Below are 18771 nucleotides of genomic sequence, written 5' to 3' on the forward strand. Positions count from 1 at the left end.
ATAAACTGAATAAAACATACAAAGCACATAATATGGGAATCGATGACATTAAATATTAGTTTAATTAAGGCTATTATCATGGTAATCATATGGTGAGAGAAAAGCAAGAAAAATGGACAAAACTTATCACAGAATGGTATCCTTTAGACGGAAAGAGACATAGAGGAAGACAGGCTAAGAGATGGGAGGATGACATTAAGAAAACTGCGGGTTCAACATGGACTCGCACTGCAAAAATGAGAAAAGACTGGAGAGCTTAAGAGGCCTTTGTCGGAAGACAAGTTGTAACCGAACTACCGTTTGCCGATAATCAATAGATATTAAAATTGTTAGTATATTAGTTAAACTCGTTAGTTAATAGTCAAAATGTGTTTTTTAGATAGTAGTCATAAGTAAATTAATTTTAGGCACACGAAACTACTCTGTGTAACACTTGTTAACAACAACAAAGGCTCTTTATTTTATTTTATATTATCATCGTCAATTTATCTAAAAACTTTGAATTGTTTTTCTAAATTACTGATGACAATTTTTATAAAAACGTACCGAATAAGAATATCTTGCGATTCCAATAACGTAGCCTCATAATGAACGATCGTAACGACTGTAAATAAAATACGAGGTTTTAGGGAATTACTGAGAGACTCTCTTACATAACAAGTGAGACAGATTTTGTTTCCAAATACCAAATAAATGTCTTTTACCGAATCGAGATTATTATTGTGTGGTACAAGTCAAAAGAGACAATTTCACTGCCGTAAGACTCACACTTAAGGAGTAATAATTATAGTAATTGGTCCAATTCGCTTTGCAGTTGAGTATTTTAATACACAATTGTACAACATTATTTACTTGACAGTAACATAAGCATATACAAATAAGTGCAATGAGGCAAAGGCCTTGGACTAGAAGGCACTTAGAGAGTGTGATATTTTTATAATCTCTTAATTTATACAACTTGCACTTAAAAAATACTTATTGTAGTAGTCAAACCACGCTAGAGGGTATGTACCATATTTGTATGTAATTATTTTCTCAAAACTCAAAAAGCCCGTTGATCTGAATCTTTCCTAAGCCTTGTGACACACAACGTCAGCGACTCGCGACAGGCAAATGAGCGTTATTGGGAGTCAGGAGATAACAGGGACGTTATCTCATTGATGTCTTCACTTAATTGGTACTGGCACTTCGTAGAAAAATATTCTCCTTGGATATCGTTATTTTCGCATTATGATACATTTCTCTATCTATCTGACGTAAAATTGACAGAAATCGAGCCTTATCAATATTAACGGGGGTTGAATACAAATGTTTAAACGCCAATCATTCGAGAATATTATAATAATGCTGGTTCTGAAGGGCTCAATTCTGTTAGACATAGAGTAGACAGAAAGTTTATTACTATCAAACTAAGGATAATTTAAAGACGTTCTAATAATCCTATTTTATAGCTTATTACGTAATAATTTCCATTCATTACTCGAAAAATTATCTTAATACAAAGTTGAAAAGAGCCTTCGACTTAATAATTATCTATAAAACGTACATTTCGACTCGCAGTTCATTAAACCCTAGTTAAGGCCGCAAACACAATTCTGAGAACAATTCCCACGACGATTGTTTCAAACAGACACATGCCGTCACACTCGAATATATATTGTATTCGAGAAAGTTAACGCACAAAATCGATCAAAGCAAAAACCACGATTAGTTTTTTCTTCGAGTCACATTTAAGTTTGTTTCTTTGTTATTGCGAACATAAAATATAAAATACGTCAGTACTATAGAGTAAATATGTTCTCAGAAATAGAAGTACATTGAGAAATGTACTAAATAATCTAATACTAAAGAATAAATCTTAAATTAAAATTGTTAGTGAACGTCTTTAAAACTATTGTATGTTACTAAAACAAAGAGCCGATTTGAATAGTCGCCGACCGTTGTAGATGAAATGTTTATCCATTCTCATCTATCGCCTTTTGTTGGCTAAACGATGTCCTAATCTATTCAGTAATCCTACTCAGATGAATACCACTTTAATATTATTAAACGATATATTTATAAAAAATTCCAAAGAAAATTATGGCTTTAAAAAAAGTTTACATAAATAATGCCCCATTCATGTTATTATTACATAATAATTTCATAGGTAATGTGTGCAAAATGAATAAAATTTAATTTTCCTGTTTCGACGTAGTCCTTTAAGGTTTGCACATATGTTTTTTCTAAAGCTAGACGTTCCTTTAACCGCAAAACTAGATAGAAACCACTAGGAGCTACATGTCCAAGCCAGCATCTTGAATGGCAGCCATCTTAACTCTGGATTTGTATTGTGTGAACGAGGGTATTATTTTGGTGAAACAAAACAACTTTAGCGAGTTTGCCATGCCGTTGCTTGCGTATTTAGTCACTATTTGTGTTATGTGTCCTACGTACATAGTCCCTGACAAATTGGTTCGACGATTAAGGTATTCATTCAGGATCATTACCACTTTGAGCTGTCCTAGAAAATATAGTCCAATAGATATAGGTACCGTGTTCAATGAAGAGCTATTCGAAAGCGTTGCAAAGAGATGTGGGGTATCTCTGCATCTTCTACCGCATTCACCATGGAGTGTTTTCTGGGAGATGTTCGGACTAATAATAGCAGCTGAGTTTCATTATCGGACGTCAAGGCAGAATACAAAATACCAAGCGTATCACCTCGACGTCCGTCGTTCCACAACTGAGCGTTTCTTAAGACAGTGACACTGAAGTATTTACGAACCAATTCGACTTAGGGTCCTTCAAGAAAAGAGCGTACCAATTCTTAAACTCTGGCATTGAGAGTGTCCCTGGGCTGCGGTATCACTTAACATCAGATGAGCCTCCTGCCCGTTTGCCTCCTATTACATAAAAAAATAACCCATCATGGGGGATACAATCGCCTTAAATTTCTTCGCAGTTCGAAGAAGAAAGCATTCTGGGCACCCAGCGCGTTGACACTTTTTTCACACCCAAATAGTTATATGTATATATTATAAATATTATAGTATTATGGACACTTCCTATAGACATCTTCATTTATTCTGCTACAAACCCACCCAAACTGCATGAACCCTTAATGTTGCTCTCAACCCAACTTATTCACCAGATGCGAAGTAAAAGAACTCTAGCAGGCATATTTTATTACTGCGTGAACTTGAATGGTACATATTTTTAAGAACATGTTCCGTAAAATTCTATTTTTAAAAAACAAAAGAGCTTTTTATTGGAGATATGAAATCTCATGTATAAAATTTTCATCACAGCCTCATGGCTTGGCATGTGCCTTCGGTTGGTGACATCTTCTCAATCATCAATCCGCGTGTCATAGAAGTTCGGTGCTAATGATACGTCTATGCTCAAGGATAGCACAAAGCCACATCTCACTTTAAATCCACAATATCAGCAGTATATCAACGTCAGTGCGATCGTAAAAGCAGACAAATGTAGAGATGTGGTCGGGAGGACACCATTTGGCCGACTGCTTGTTCTGCTCTGTGCCAAGCTGATACAGCTCTGATGTATGGTTAGTAAGCTGATTTAAATTGATGTTTTAACCTAAATACCACAAAGATGTGCCAGTTAAAGTAGCAATATTTGCCGTGGCTTTCGGTTTATCTTGTTCAAATTAATTACTTAGGCAAACTTGCACACGTATTATTTTTCTTGTAAATATTTAGAGGATATATACTTATATTTGCAAAAGAGAATTTCAATTTTAAATTGAGGCACGGTCAGGTTGAGTGACTAGTGAAGCAAGTCTCAAGTGTTGAGAGGAAGTTGGAAAGCAGTAATAACATACGAACTTTCTCTATAATCCTAAGGCGATGTTTACACAGGGCCCTCTTCAAAAGCTTTCAATCGTGCGTGTTTGGGTGGTATTAGGATGTACTAGTGTCTACGCCCTACTACACTCAATATAAAGGAATTATATGCGAAATGAAAAATAATATATATTTAATGTTTAAATCTCGATTTTATTTCTCCAACCGAAGGCAAAAGAAAGGGAGAGCATCATGTAAGCAGATGGGTAGATGGTCTGCCGAAGAGATGGATGTTTTTAGCCTGGTATATAATGGTCAAATGCAGAGGAGTTCTTGACTTGACTTGACCAGAAAACTGTTTGATAAAGAATAAGTAGATACTGTTAGATTTTTACAATCATTTGTGACTTGAGTTATACGTTTATGTTGATTTAACAAATAAATAATGGTTAAATTTAAATAATACTCTCAGGAATAAAATAAAATTGTACAGAAATGGGAGTGTATTATGTTATTCTCGCAACGCGTGATGCGGCTCAATTACCGACGTTGTTATTTCAACGAAAGGATATTTTAACTCACATAGATTACATCCGAAAACAAAGATTTATTTATACATATAAATTTTTCCATTGTTATTATTTCCAAAATTCAACATGAATTTCTCTAATGAAATTGTTCGTAGAATAAACTTACCAAGTATTTATCTGGGAATAGGTATTGTTTGTTGAAAAATATGGAAATCAAGTTTTATACTCAATGGTCACGCATCACTCACTAACTTTTCCTTTACTTAATTGTCCCTTATAATAGTAATTTACTACTTCAATAATCATGACGTCTCAAAAATGAAAATATCCTAATTCTGTGATAGGCAATCGGCAGAACCGCAATCCGTGAGAAATAGTTGAATGAAGGCAGCGCACGTAAAACCAATGTGTCCGGAGCTACGCCGACGTTTTATTACTATTTAATATTTAAGCGTATTCTATCTATGAGCGAAACGTTTCCTATTTGTTGGGAATTTTTGAGCTATCGTATGCTATGACCTATATTTGCACAGTTATAATAAAATGCACAGACTGAATCTGAAAATAATATATTATTAAATTTCATTATCAGAACATATATTTGACGTTGTCTTGCTATCGGTTTGTCTTAATAACACCGAGAAGTTATAAATAATTGTATAACAAAATAAATTTGCTAAACAGCAACAGAATCCCAACATTAAACGCAACACAAACGAATAACTCTTCAGATAATTTAATTTGAATTTCCATTATCGCCCGACCTTGAGACCTTTTGTTTCATTTAAGCGACGTTTCCTATTTTTTCCCGCTCATCCCAGTACATCTTTCCAGTAATCTGATACAGCAATTTCGAAGCGCACAGATAGAATGACCTACGTCACTGTCTCCAAATCAGGGGAGCATTGGCGTTCGAGCCAATCCCGAATTTTATTCTGCGAATGATTGAAAACAAGTGCCCTCCACGAATCAATCCGACATTTTACGCCTACTGATGAGTCGAACCTTTTCCCACTCGACATAAACTTCAATTTCCCTTAAACAAGGATTGAATTAACTTGGGAATTTGGAAAATTCGCAAACTTTCTTTACGCCGATAAGTTGGGGCCTATAGCTTTAAATGTAACGTTGAAATTCGAATGGCTACGCCGTTTCGAGGCTTGTGTCCAATCAACTTGGCAAAATTGTATTTGCTGCTTGATTAAGCTTTATTTCGAGGTGTTAAGATTGAGTTTAGGCTGTGAGTACACTGTCGGGATTGCTTTTGGGTTGTTTTCCGAAAATTAGGTCACGTTTGTAGACAAAGGCTGGTTCACATTCAAACCTAAGTAACGCGATATATTTACGATCTTCATTCCTTAGAGATCTTTTCTTTCTAGTCATAGGTCATAGGTTTTTAAATAATATTTTTCACAATTAGTACCTAAAATAATTTCAGTGATTAAATATATAATTTATATATTAATATTACCAATATTGTGAGATATAAAAATTAAAAAAGATACTCGAAAACTTAATACAATTTTCTCCATACATTGGAATAACGTGTTTGAATAAAAATACTAACGTAATTGTATCATAGCTGAATATACAACCTTCCATCATCCCATCATAACAGAGATTTGGCAGGATTTAGGTAGGTATATACCTTACTATAAAAACTCGTTGGGCCGCTTTTCTGATGATTCATGTCGACAGGCTCAAATCGCTTTATCTCGGGCCTCCTGAAGGGTGTAATCGGGTATTATGTGTCGAGAAAAATTAGTAGCGGCTAGTTCATTTGCTGAATTAGGACGATTAGTTTCTGTAACACTGAGATAAGAACTGATATCATCTTTTTCAGAATTGAATTGCTTTCCTCTATATATAATAATGCTTGACTTGACTTAATTTTTTATGACCTCTAGATGGGGCAGAGACACAGTGACTCTCCATCGCGTTCAATCTTGAGCCACGTATTTCACCTCGCTCCAAGTCTATCCGGCTCTCTTTGCCTCGTCTGCAAGTGTACGAAGCCAGGTTTGCCTTGGGACGGCCACGCTTCCGCTTTCTTGCGGGCTCCGATCAAGCACCTGCTTGGGGATATAATTAGAATTTCTTCGAAGTGTATGGGCTATCCATTTCCACTTGCGTCGTTTCATCTGCTGGCTTATCGGTGTTTCTCCGCAGCGTTCCCTAAGTTGCTCGTAAGAGATTTTCTTGGGCCGGGAGATACCCAAAATACGGCGAATATTGACGAAGACTGGAAACCGGTGCAAGATATCGTTTGTGACCTTCCACGTTTCACTTCCGAATATTTTAACCGTGAGTCGACGCGTCAACTTCCGTCACTGCCAATCTACGTAAGCGCTCGTATACGAACAAATATGTTTTGCTTATAAATTAAAATAATACGCGCTAGAGTAAAATTAAATAGTTTTTTACACAAACCGTTTAAGGAGAAAATTTTGTGATAAATTGAAAAACTTTGTTTTCTTTTCATTTAAAATTAAGTTGTCTCGAGTTATTTGGCCAAATTTGGTTAAAAATATCAAATCATTATTATAAAGTCTTCGTAACTTCCATGAAATTATCAAACAGACACTAGTCACTATGACTAGTGTCTGTTTGATAATCAGTGAAATGAGTTCGTTATAATAATAACGATTAGCCGGTCGAATAACTTTCGAGTTTACCTTCCGTCGACCGTCACCATCCTAAGTTGCATATAACCTGCTAGACTCCCATAATACTCATCATCTAGAATTCCCAAAATGCACATCCTTTCAGCTGTTGTTCAGTTAGAATAAAATGGCTATATTTCTTTTCTTATTCAGCAAGTGGGAATTACAAACTCTTAAAGTGAGTCGTTTGACGCAAGTTTCATCTTAAAACTGATGACGTCTTGTTTAATTAAAAACAGATTAATGTTTCCACTCAAAACGCTATTTAAAACTTCTAGTCGGACGTTAATTAGGAGTTTGAGCTTCGTTCCCCGTTCTCAGCTCAGCGTTTTACAGGAGAGCTTTCGCAAGCTTTTACCTAATACGCTCTTTACAACTCTTCATATTGATTTCACGCTTGTATTTGAAATCCTTTAGTATGTTCAGTGTGGGGATTAGAATTACATGCACAAAAATTACTTTTTACTTTCTCTAGTCTCGTACCTACAGATTTAACTATACGATAATATTTTTGAATACGGTAATTCATAGAAATCATTCATATTTAATTTTTCATTTAAATAGCTAAAGAAGGTTATCGTTAATAAATTAAATATTAAAAAGAGCCCAAAAAAAGACCGTTTTGAAGGGAAAATAACATTCACCCGACTAATTTCTCGCTGAACATGTAAAAGTTAAAACTTGGCTTAAGCGAGGCTTAGTTTAAGAAATAAGTTTAACTTTGTAAGTCGAGATAATCTTCGAGTTTTTTGCACGGATTACAGTTAAGTGGGCTCGCGAATGTTAAGTGAGGCGTGGACTAAATATTTACTAAACATTCAATTCAAGATATTATACATATAATATATTTATATAATTTTCGCCGTGCTTGCTTGCATACTGTTGTACATGGTTTTGGAAATATTCATTTGTCTTTTTTAAATGCTGTTCTTGCAATGAAACTTCTTTAGGCGCATGAGGGTAAAATTTTTACGGATGAAACGTCACGAAGATGTGCAGCGTTTTCGTCGAAGAAAAGGGAGAGAGCGATTGAGACCGATTGGGAAGGGAGAGAAAAATTTCGTAAAGAGAATTTATGAAATATTAGTATTTTATATTTTATGCAAAATAATTTATTGAAATCTCAAATAACGAATTGTGAATTAAAATGTCACGTGTTTTTATTATAGAAGAAATAAATTAAAAAAAATATATAATTTGTATTAATTTTCGACACTTTTAATATTTTAATGACAATTAAATTCCTAACATATCTATATCCCTCTAAGTCTCGGAAATCAAAAGTTTTAGATTTGTATAAAAATGAACAAGACTTAAAAATTAGTTTGCAAAAAAGTTTCACTTCTGACATGTGCTTTGTACGCACGCACTTTTTTATTTATAAAATATTGTCTATTTCGTATTAATATCAATAGAACGTTAATATGTTTAAGTAAATAATTAAATGAAACCTTACACCGCTCCAAGCGATAATTTACAAAGCTATATTAACAAAATCCGAAACAACCCACTGGAAAATCAATCTTGAATAACGATAGGCACACGGTAGAGGCAAGAGCAAAAGTGTTCGAGTAAACATAAAACGAGGCGGCCCAAAGCTCTAGCCAAAGTATGTATCAGAAAATGAATCCACTAATTGAAACCTCTGAAGGCTCTATACGTCACCTACCTCCATTACCGCCAGACAGGTTTACGGTACCCTCCGGCTCTGTGACATACGATTCCCTCTGTTCGATTTACTTTTAACCAATTCTGAATATGTCTACATACATATCCATTCCATTTTGAGTAATTCTGTAGTTGGTGTGTGGTATATCACATTCTGGCCAGTTAATTAAAGGACTGGGTAAGTAAGTAACGGGGCAAACGCGAATTCTATTATTTCCTTGTAAATATATAATATTCAGTAAATTATTTACAATATCAGTCTTGAACCACTAAGCCAGTGCTTACGGTAGATGGCGTAAGGGACCAGCCCTCAATGAGAAGCATCAATCTCCGCGAGGATTAAGCAGCTCTTAATAAATGCCTCTCTGGATGCCACATACACAAAGAGCTGACGCGCGCTACTTGCAAATGATTTATATAGAAAACTTATTAAAATTTTAAAAATTAATGGCGTATTATTTGTGACAAATACTCTTTTTTGTTAATAATAAGTCCATTTCTATTTCTTAACTTATGGATGACATTTATCACAATACAAGCCAAATAATTTTGTATTAACACATTGGACGTGCCCTCCCAAACTATAAGTTCCAAAATGACTGTATAAGTACTGGCAAGTCAGTCAGAGTCAATGATATATTAAAACGTGGGGTTTGAAAATCTTGACCAACTCTTAGAGTATAGAGCAGAGGGTACTCTAGAGATCACTTCAAAGTTATTTCGTTTATAATCGCAGTTGGAACAATAGATTAAACTCGACTATACACTTGTACAGGGTGCTCGGAAAACAATAGGGAGCATAATTATTCTACTCTTATATATCATGTACCAGATTAGAAACTGCAATAAATGGGTCACTTTTTGAAAGAAAAAATAGTAAAGGCTAGGTATTGTCACGAAAAATTAATGCCCTGATGAAAAATGTTTCTTATTCTCACATTCAAATCCAAATTTAATAGTTGTACAAAATGTTAATGGGAGCATTGTAGGCGTCGTTTACAATACAATTTTCTACCTTAAAGATTGGCCGTTCGTATCAGCCTTGCGATTCTGTAACTCACTTTTCGAACTCGCACAGCGGTTTTCGCAGCGGCGGTCGCGCTCAAATCAGTCGTGAAGCAGTCTTTTTACGATTTGGCATTCTGATAAGGAGGGAGCTTGTAGTTTATTGTTTAACCGTTGTGCGAGTTCGAAAAGTGAGTTACAGAATCGCAAGACTGAGCGTTGTGCAAATAGATATTTCTTTCTACGTGTGAATGAGAGAGATAGCAAAACAGACCAAAAAAGTTAATAACAGTTTTCGTACAATCAAAAAATTTTTTTTTAAAACCATTAATATATTAAGTGTGTTTATTGATTAATATAAATACAATAATAACAACAAAAAATGTTTGAAGTCTAAACAGCTACACCGTAACATATAAACCGCATTTTGTTAACAATATTACAAATAGCTGACTCCAGCGATCTTATTGCGGGCTTCTACTTACACCGTTCGACACGGCTTCGATATAAATATCTACTATTTCGATTCGCATAAAACAATTACAGAGCAACGCGATCATTAATTTGAGAAGAGTGAGTCAATGAGCACTAAGTAAATTTGACATTTTTTATTATATTTCTTCTGAAGAACAGCATTTCCCAAGTGAGTCTCAGTTAATTATTTAATAATTAAACTTATTATTGAATTGACTTGCTCACACTCACTTCACATCGCAATTACGGTGTGACATAGGCCACGCATTTAGAAGCACATTTATGATACATTTCGACACCCTTCCTCAGCCCTCTACCACGTTCCCCCATAAACGATACTTTACGACAATATCACTTACATTACTCAGCCATTTCATTATTTACCACGCGGCGGTAGGGAGCCCGCGATGTTAGCGTTTATTTAAATGAAGTGCTACTATCACAGATTTAATGCTACGGGGCGTGATTTTCTTGATATATTGGAAGATATAAATATTTTTTTGTGGGCGTATAAGAAATAATGTTATTACAAATTACGTCTAGCAAAAGATAGTTATTGCCTTGTTTTGTTTGGGGATATTTGGTGCTATATATCGGCGCGGTATCGTTTTTAGATTATGAAAAGAGCGACACGTTTTTGTGTTTTTTATTTATATATGTGCGTAAACTTAAGTATGAAATCAAAGTTAAACCATCCATCATATAGTATTCTATTAATAATAGAGTATTCAGTATCTGCGACTAAAAGTCGATAAGTTATTTTATCAATTGAAGCAACTTTGACCTACAAAAGTTCTACTCCCGCGTCACTGGCTGTTTCGGCCGAGTGCGCCCGAATGACAAGCATTTAGCTGTGACGTCACATTTCACGCCTGTCCGACCTCCAAAGCTTCCGCAGACAATAGATAGACACAGGCTATTAAGCAATATTCGACGTACAACTTAATCGATGAGCTAAGACGCCACCGATTTGGTGTGGACATTTTGGGACTCATTTCGGTATCTCGCAAATAACCATTTGCTATCAAATATTCCTTTAATATGTGTGGTGATAGGTTATTTAGTTTATCGGATCTACTTTTAGTTATTCCTATGGTATTTTGCTTTTGTTATCACAATTGTGTAGGTTTTTGATCACCTAAAATATTATAAGTATGTTTTTGAAGTTGGCTGACATACTTTAGCGTTTGTTTCCTAAATTTAACACATTATAAGTAATTGTTTCAAACGATAAACCCATTTTTCGTGTTACTAAATATTGTAAATGAATTGATTTAAGTGTCTTTAAAACTAAACAATTACTGTTCAGATCTTCCGGAATTGAACCTACGATGTCAGACTTTTATTCAATGTGCGTAGCCAACTATGCTTCTGGAATAAACTTCACTACATAACCATCTACTCAATGGTTAAGAGGTTACACGCAGTGGATCTGTGTGGTATGCCGAAACTACGAAATCCCGAATCGCGCGGTCATCGAATACCAGACGTCAAAGTGGTTCAGTGGTTTTACTTAACCATGTAAATATACAGGTCAGTATAATAACATATTATTCTTTAAAACTCATCGTCTTGACTAACTGACATTATATTATTATTTTTATTTTTAAATTTACAGAATAAGAGAATTAATTAAACAAAAAAATAAATGAATGACTGAAGAATTATTCAATGTATGATTTTATATTAAATTCACATTCCTGTCATGGGGCTTTTAAAAGGCTAAATCGTTCCCTTCTCTCAAACCCTTCGTATGAGGATTGACCCTAAATTGTCGTCTTCGTGAGTGTAATCCAAATGTTAAACACTTACACCCCGTATCTCTGCAAATAACATTATTTAGAAAGCGGATTACCCAATGCTACTGACGGTTATCGCTCATTGCATTAAAATATCTCATACGCTCCAACCCCTGGGTATTTCTTTAGGCGTAACTTTGATTCAATCGATAAAGCTCTGTTGCATTTATCTTATCTCAATATTGACTGGATCATTCTTTATTACCTATTTGTAATTACAAAAATAAATAAAATACAACAGAAGTCACTTAGTACAATGGGCGCCCTTATAGTTACTAAGTGATTTCTTAAAGAAGGGAAGAAGAAAATACTACTTTTCTACCACTTAACACATGGATGTAAATAAATTCCATTATTATTACAAAGAGTAAACTCAGTAAAGTAATGTTTTATCGACACCTTTTCCATTGCATCTGATCGTGCAAGTTAGGTAGTCAAATACTTGTTTAGTAGTTACGCAAAAATGTATTCGACGAGCACTATGTACGGGAAAATATATACAAACAATCCCCTTGCAATCGAATTGTCTCAGTCTGCTTCACCCGGGAATCGAAGGGATGACATCATTAACGCCCCCGCTGCATACGTTTCAGATTTTGGAGGGGAAAACTAGTTTAATATTCTGTCCGATTTGACACTTTCACGTATAAGTCTAGTTCTCATGTACAATTATTAAAAAATTATAAGGTGCTTTGAAATTGGAATGGCTGCATAAACGGTTCACTGTTTGTTTGGGACAAAGGATATTGAAATTTAAACAACAATAATATAGGGTTGCAAATATTAATTATATGAGAACTTTATAGAGAAGATCTAATAATGATAACGGCATTTGCCAAACTTAGCAGTGACTTAAGTCTGTATATAGTGATAAGTTATCAACGTGAGACAGGGTCACGTTTCACACATAATGTCTCCGTGACTTATGTGCCTATAAACACTATGTATTACTTTGAATGGGATGTGTGTCCGCTAAATCTGTACACAACCGTGTCTAACTCACATAATTTATGCAATATTTTTTCTTATTTTAAAACTAGCAATTCGGTCGTGGTGGAGTTTTATCTGAATATAGGAGGGATCGATAAATTCGGTGCATGCTGTAACACGTCAGATAATACGTATACACTAAAAACTACTACGTTATGAACCAGCCATAAACTCACCAATACAAAAGTCAAAATCGTTTATTCATATAGGTAACACAATGTACACTTGTGAACGTCAAAAAAGAAACACATATTGAATGCTGCTAATTTTACATTAACGTACAATGGCAGTTATCAAACCCTTCAACAGAAGAATAAAAAACAACCGAAACTAACCACCAAATTCTATAAACACAATTTTGAATTTAAAAGTAGAACTAAAGTATAATAAAAAAAAATAGAATTTAACTTCTATCAAGTATTTAATTACAGTTGGAGACCAAATTATACTTTCTAGGTCGCTTGGAAGTGAATTAAGTTATCGGTTTACTAATTATATCTCAAGAGTTTTATTTAATAAAATAAACGTAGTTTTTTGATTGGTAAGAGCGTTATAAGTGACATTAGTTCTTAGAAAATGTTGTCTATGTACCACCTCGCTACCGCTCTTATGCCTACAGTTGTGATGAAATTACGCAGACAAAGTAGCGCCATGCAGCTAGTTATTTAGCTAGAAATTTAACAATGTTTGGAAAATGTTTCTGAGAAACGTCCATTATTCCGACATCTTTTATTATGTATTTAATTATAATGAGATTTCGTTTCGTCAAAGTTGAGAAAAAAGTTCATTTACATTTTGCGAAACCCCTTTTTATGTTGGCAGCACGTGTACGGATTAAATTCATAATTCGAGATTTGTTTAATGTTCTATTTAAGAAATGCTCGATCGAAAGATTCGCAGAAAAGCCTCCAGATCCGGCAAATAGGTTCATAATTAAATTTCCCATTTACCTGTTCAAGTTAATGATCTGTCTGTATACATTGAAAACATAGGAACGAAGCAAAGAAGTTACTTTGAAACGGTTCATTTTTCGTGTTGGCTAAAATGACATAACCGAAACATTGACTTAATTTGATTCATCTTAAACGGTACATTACAGCTCGGAAATTGTACAGTAAAATTGGGTAGTCATTTCACAAATTGCATTTGACCTGCTCGGCATTAAATCTCAATATTATTTCCCCATATTTAAATATTAAACGCGCTGTTTCGGTATATTTAACAGGCAATCTTATGCGTGAGTTCGTCACACAAATTTGGTTGAAATCGATTTGTAGACGTAGTTTTTCATAAGGCATTGCACTAAACGCTGAATGTTTCTAGTAGTAGTCGAAATAAGTGATTGGAGCTTCTATCGATGTATTCTTTCTATTTAGATTTTTCTATTTGCCTCTTGTATACAACTTTAAACACTTTTTAAAATGGGTTAAGTCTAAAGTTTTCTTGAAGTTATGTAACAAAGACACGATTAGTGCTTTAATTAAAATAAATCAGTGGAAATTGCATGCGTATTGCGTACGAAATTAAAAACCCACTTCACAATTTACACTTTTTCGTAATTATGATTTAACAAATTTTACTGTCTGTATAATCCAATTGTACCTTCATTTAGGCAATATTTTTTCAATAAAGTGTTTACTTTTGTTTTCGATGCGTGTAATTTATTAGGATTCGGTGAAAAAATACCTTTGTTAAATTTCGTTCGTAATTTTATTGTTTGAAAATAAATATTAGATTTTCTGTGGAAGAGGATGAGATACATTTTAACTTTATTAATTTTTACAATTAAATTTAATTTTAACAGATGTATATGTCACCGTAAAATTGTATACATCGTTAGATTGTAATCTATCTCGCGAGATTGTGAACTGTCGAAAGATTGTGAACTCAAAGTACTGATAACAATTTCACGTATTATTATTCGGTACATTGTAATCTATCGAAGTGAAACCGTCAAATTGTGAAACGAATCGCACCTCGCGTGCTGATTGGTTGAACATAGTAGTACATAGAACGGTCTACTATAAAGCCGACCAATCAGGGACAGCCTTCGTACAGTTAACAATTTTAAGATTGTAATTTGACGGTTTCACTTCGATAGATTACAATCTACCGAATAATAATACGTTAAATTGTAAGCAGTACGTTGAGTTCACAATCTTTCGACAGTTCACAATCTCGCGAGATAGATTACAATCTAACTGTGTTTACAATTTTACGGTGACATATACAATAGTTTAATAAAAAAACACTTAGAAACAATGTCTTTGCATGTAAAAACGGTTATTACATAGTATAAGAACAGCAAAACTGATAGTTACAGCGAAAATGATAAATACGTTTTTTTCAAGAATAAGCAATCTTTGGACAGTCTCGATTGATGACGGCCGCTCCTCGTGCCTGTTCCGCATGTGTCAAATTACATTATTTTTAAAGCGAGGTCAATGTCTGTTTACTATTTCATATGTTATGCCTACAAATTATGAAGTTTTTTTTATGAATTTGGTGATTGACAAAACACATTGTGATTGACAAAAATCCAGAATATTTCATGTTGTTAAAACTTTACTGGTGAAATTTACAGGCAGGATTTGAAATCCCAACCTGGACGAGAAACAAAACGGTCAAATACTTGAGTAATGTGTCAAGGGACAGAAAAATGTAGAGTTTCGACGAGATATCCTTCTGATAGGATGAAATGTAATGATTTCAAAACCTAACTATTATACTTTATATAATTGGTCCCTGAACATCAGAAATCTTTGTTACTATAGTAAACACAGGAGCTAACGGACAGCCAATCTGTGCAAAACAACCGGCACGTCTGCGTTTGAATTCAGTTATTTCAGTTTTAGTTTTGATTGATACAAAAAAAAAATTGAAAAAAATCCATTCGATTCTAGCGTTTGTTACCATAAATAGATTATAAGCTATTCTTTTTAGCTTCTGTACGAATTGTTATATTGATATTCATTCTAGTATTACGTGAACGTCGCTTTCATGTCTTTCTGTTCGGTAACTTCCTGTTCACACATTTAAGTGTGATTTCGCAGAACACATTTCATTAACGACGTGTTGATGTTGACATTACAGAATAGTACTTCATTAATAAGGCTCTTAGCATAATTATTTTTAATAAATTAGTGAAAATGGTTACCTCTTTCAGCGTGTGCCAGAGAGCAGATGACAGCGAAGAGAAGTGTGAGGAACTTCGGCGCCATCGTGTCCACTATCACTTCATTACACTCACACTACACCACACTAAAGTAAACTAGTGCGCTAATGTTAACTTGCCACTTTACTGTTTACACCATTACGAAACATCTGTAAAAAGAGAAAATTATGTAAGTGATATGGTGCCAAAACGGTGCAATCTGTTTTTTAAAGTAGGCTCTTTGAAATCGTCTCCATTTCAAGATAATTCATTTTTTATTAAATTAAACAAAAATAACTAATATGTTCATATCATAAAATTATAAAATATGCGTCTGTATCTTATCCCCATTCGCTTTTCCAGTATAAATACGTACGCAGAGAATACGTGTCAAATATAAATAGATTGGTCGCGAGCGCGCTTTATTTTCAGCCGACGCGTGGCCAAACTTGCTGTTCCCAAGCCTCATGTCGAATTATTTCAATAGTTATATACAATATTTCCAATGTACTATGTGTATTATATGTATTAAAGTCGTATTATCCTATAACGCATGATATTCTTCTGGCTGTGCTTCAACGGTTTATCAATCTAAGTGCGTTATCCAACACTTGCTGGTATGTTGTAAGAATGCATAAATGTCTGTGAGTTACTGGGCATCTATTTAAGCAAAGAAGATGGCATGTGATTTTGTTATATACTTAGATATATTCTAGAATTAATACTAGAAGTAGAAATTTTTTGGCGATTAATAAAATAATTATGGTTGAAAGTTACAATGTAATGTAAAATAAGTAATGCACACACATAATTAACCTAATTAGCGGGGTATTCATAGCTCCTACATCCGTACATTCGTTGAGCCCACATTGTTAATATTAAATCGTCTGAGACCACACGTTCTAGAAATTTAGGTCAACCACGGTTTTTCATATCGATTCCTATTTTTAAATATTCGATGTCTATTTTTCTCTGAACTTCAAGGTTCCATTAAAATCCTGATAAAGAAAATCTTAGAAATAACAGTCGTGTTATTTTTGTAACTGTTAGAAGATTATGGCCTAGTGGCTGAAAATAAGTACATTATAAAGATATGTTAAGACCTAATTAAGGATAATAGTTGTACCTGAGAAGTTTAGGTAACAGTATTAAATAGAATAGCTACCCTGGCAGTAACCGCGACCCAATTACGTTCGCAATAATCATATGTTAAGGGATTCGATTCTCAGCCACGTGACACTTATGACGTCTAATTTATTAGATTAATTATTCGACGATGTACAAGCGTATACAAAAGACACAAATCAAATAGAAAATGGCTATATATTGACAAGGCATTAGGTAGGATATTTGACCATATAATTGGGCTAAATAACACAATTGTTTCAATCAATTGAAAGGGCACATGAATTATGGCATGTTTGCGTTCGTCAGGCCGGGATATTCTAATGGAGAATGGGCAACGGCTTGAGCCACCTGTCCGTATTACGATACTAACGCCGGTTTTGTGTATTCGACAGGCACCCAGGATTACTGCCTCTACATAATAGCTTAGTCAGAGTAAATGTGCCATTTCGAATTCCACTAAGAACAGCGCAGTACATTTAACAAAAAATAATGTTGCTAAACTATGGAGAGCAAAATCATTTTTATATATACGTACAATTATATTGATTAATGCAGTCAACTTTAAAATCCGACAGACTATCGTCAGAAGTCCTGGTGTGCAGACAGCTGAAAATAGTCGATTTATTAGAAAAATATAAAAAGCAGTGGAAAGGGTGGATTGTATCGCTATTCACGATGACGTGACAAAAGCCCGCGTACCAATATTAACTCTTTGTGGCTTTAGTGGGCTCAAGTTATGGCTGAACGACTCGTTTTTACAAATAATTCAGTAAGACGAATTACGTTTCATTTAAGTGTAATGGGGCTTAATAAATGTTTCATAATCTGAGTTCGATAAAGGTACGGTATTGCGTCAGCGTTATATTAAATTATTCAATGATTATAATAAATTTAAAATATAGCTTATGTACATACTCGTATATTATATATATATCAACAGTCATTTTTGACACTATCACTAGCGTATTATTAAATCGTGGATACGATTCACTTTGAAACAACCTTTGTCCCAAATTGGTTAGCACAAAAGCTCACCAAACATGTCATGACATAAAGAAAAATGGTTTATTAAGAACATTGGGGGTTACGGGCTGTTACTTATACTATACGTATTTGGATGTATGATAAAGCGAGTTGTGATCTTTTCCCTTGGACCAACCAGCTTCAGTCCGGAAAGGAAACCGACACATAGAGCAGGTGTGTTGAAATTGTCTTTTTACGCTCCGTTTGTGTCGCACCGACAATACTTGCTACTCCAATATTCGACCGCCGAATCACACGTCAAGATAATGTAACGTTTAAATTACACACATAAGGTATGCAGATATCGAAACATCATGTTGAAATAATTACCACGATTGCGGGTGAAATTCCATTTTTGGTGAATTATGTTTGTGGCCTGAACAATAGCGCCGCAATATTTATAATAACCTAAATAAATATTTAATTTTTTACTCAATACTCTAATCTGAGTTAACGTTTTTGGGTTTATTATTGCCATCAGGGCCCAGTGTGGCACAAATTACTTAATTTCGTCATTATGTTTTGATAGTTGGTTGGTTATCAGTTTTC

General features: G+C 34.3%; 1 protein-coding gene across 15 annotated transcripts in view; it reads right to left on the reverse strand.

The window, feature by feature from the left end:
• Positions 1–18771, reverse strand: part of LOC125052239 (hemicentin-1) — a 193334-nt gene that overhangs the window by 160972 nt on the left and 13591 nt on the right. For all 15 annotated transcript variants that reach the window (XM_047652945.1, XM_047652942.1, XM_047652946.1 and 12 more), the window contains exon 2: positions 16075–16241. In XM_047652945.1, coding sequence (XP_047508901.1) covers positions 16075–16138 — 64 coding nt within the window. In that variant the 5' untranslated portion in view covers positions 16139–16241. The remainder of the gene's footprint in view (positions 1–16074; positions 16242–18771) is intronic.

This window comes from Pieris napi, chromosome 9, assembly GCF_905475465.1.
Source record: "Pieris napi chromosome 9, ilPieNapi1.2, whole genome shotgun sequence".
NCBI classification, from domain to species: Eukaryota; Metazoa; Arthropoda; class Insecta; order Lepidoptera; family Pieridae; genus Pieris; species Pieris napi.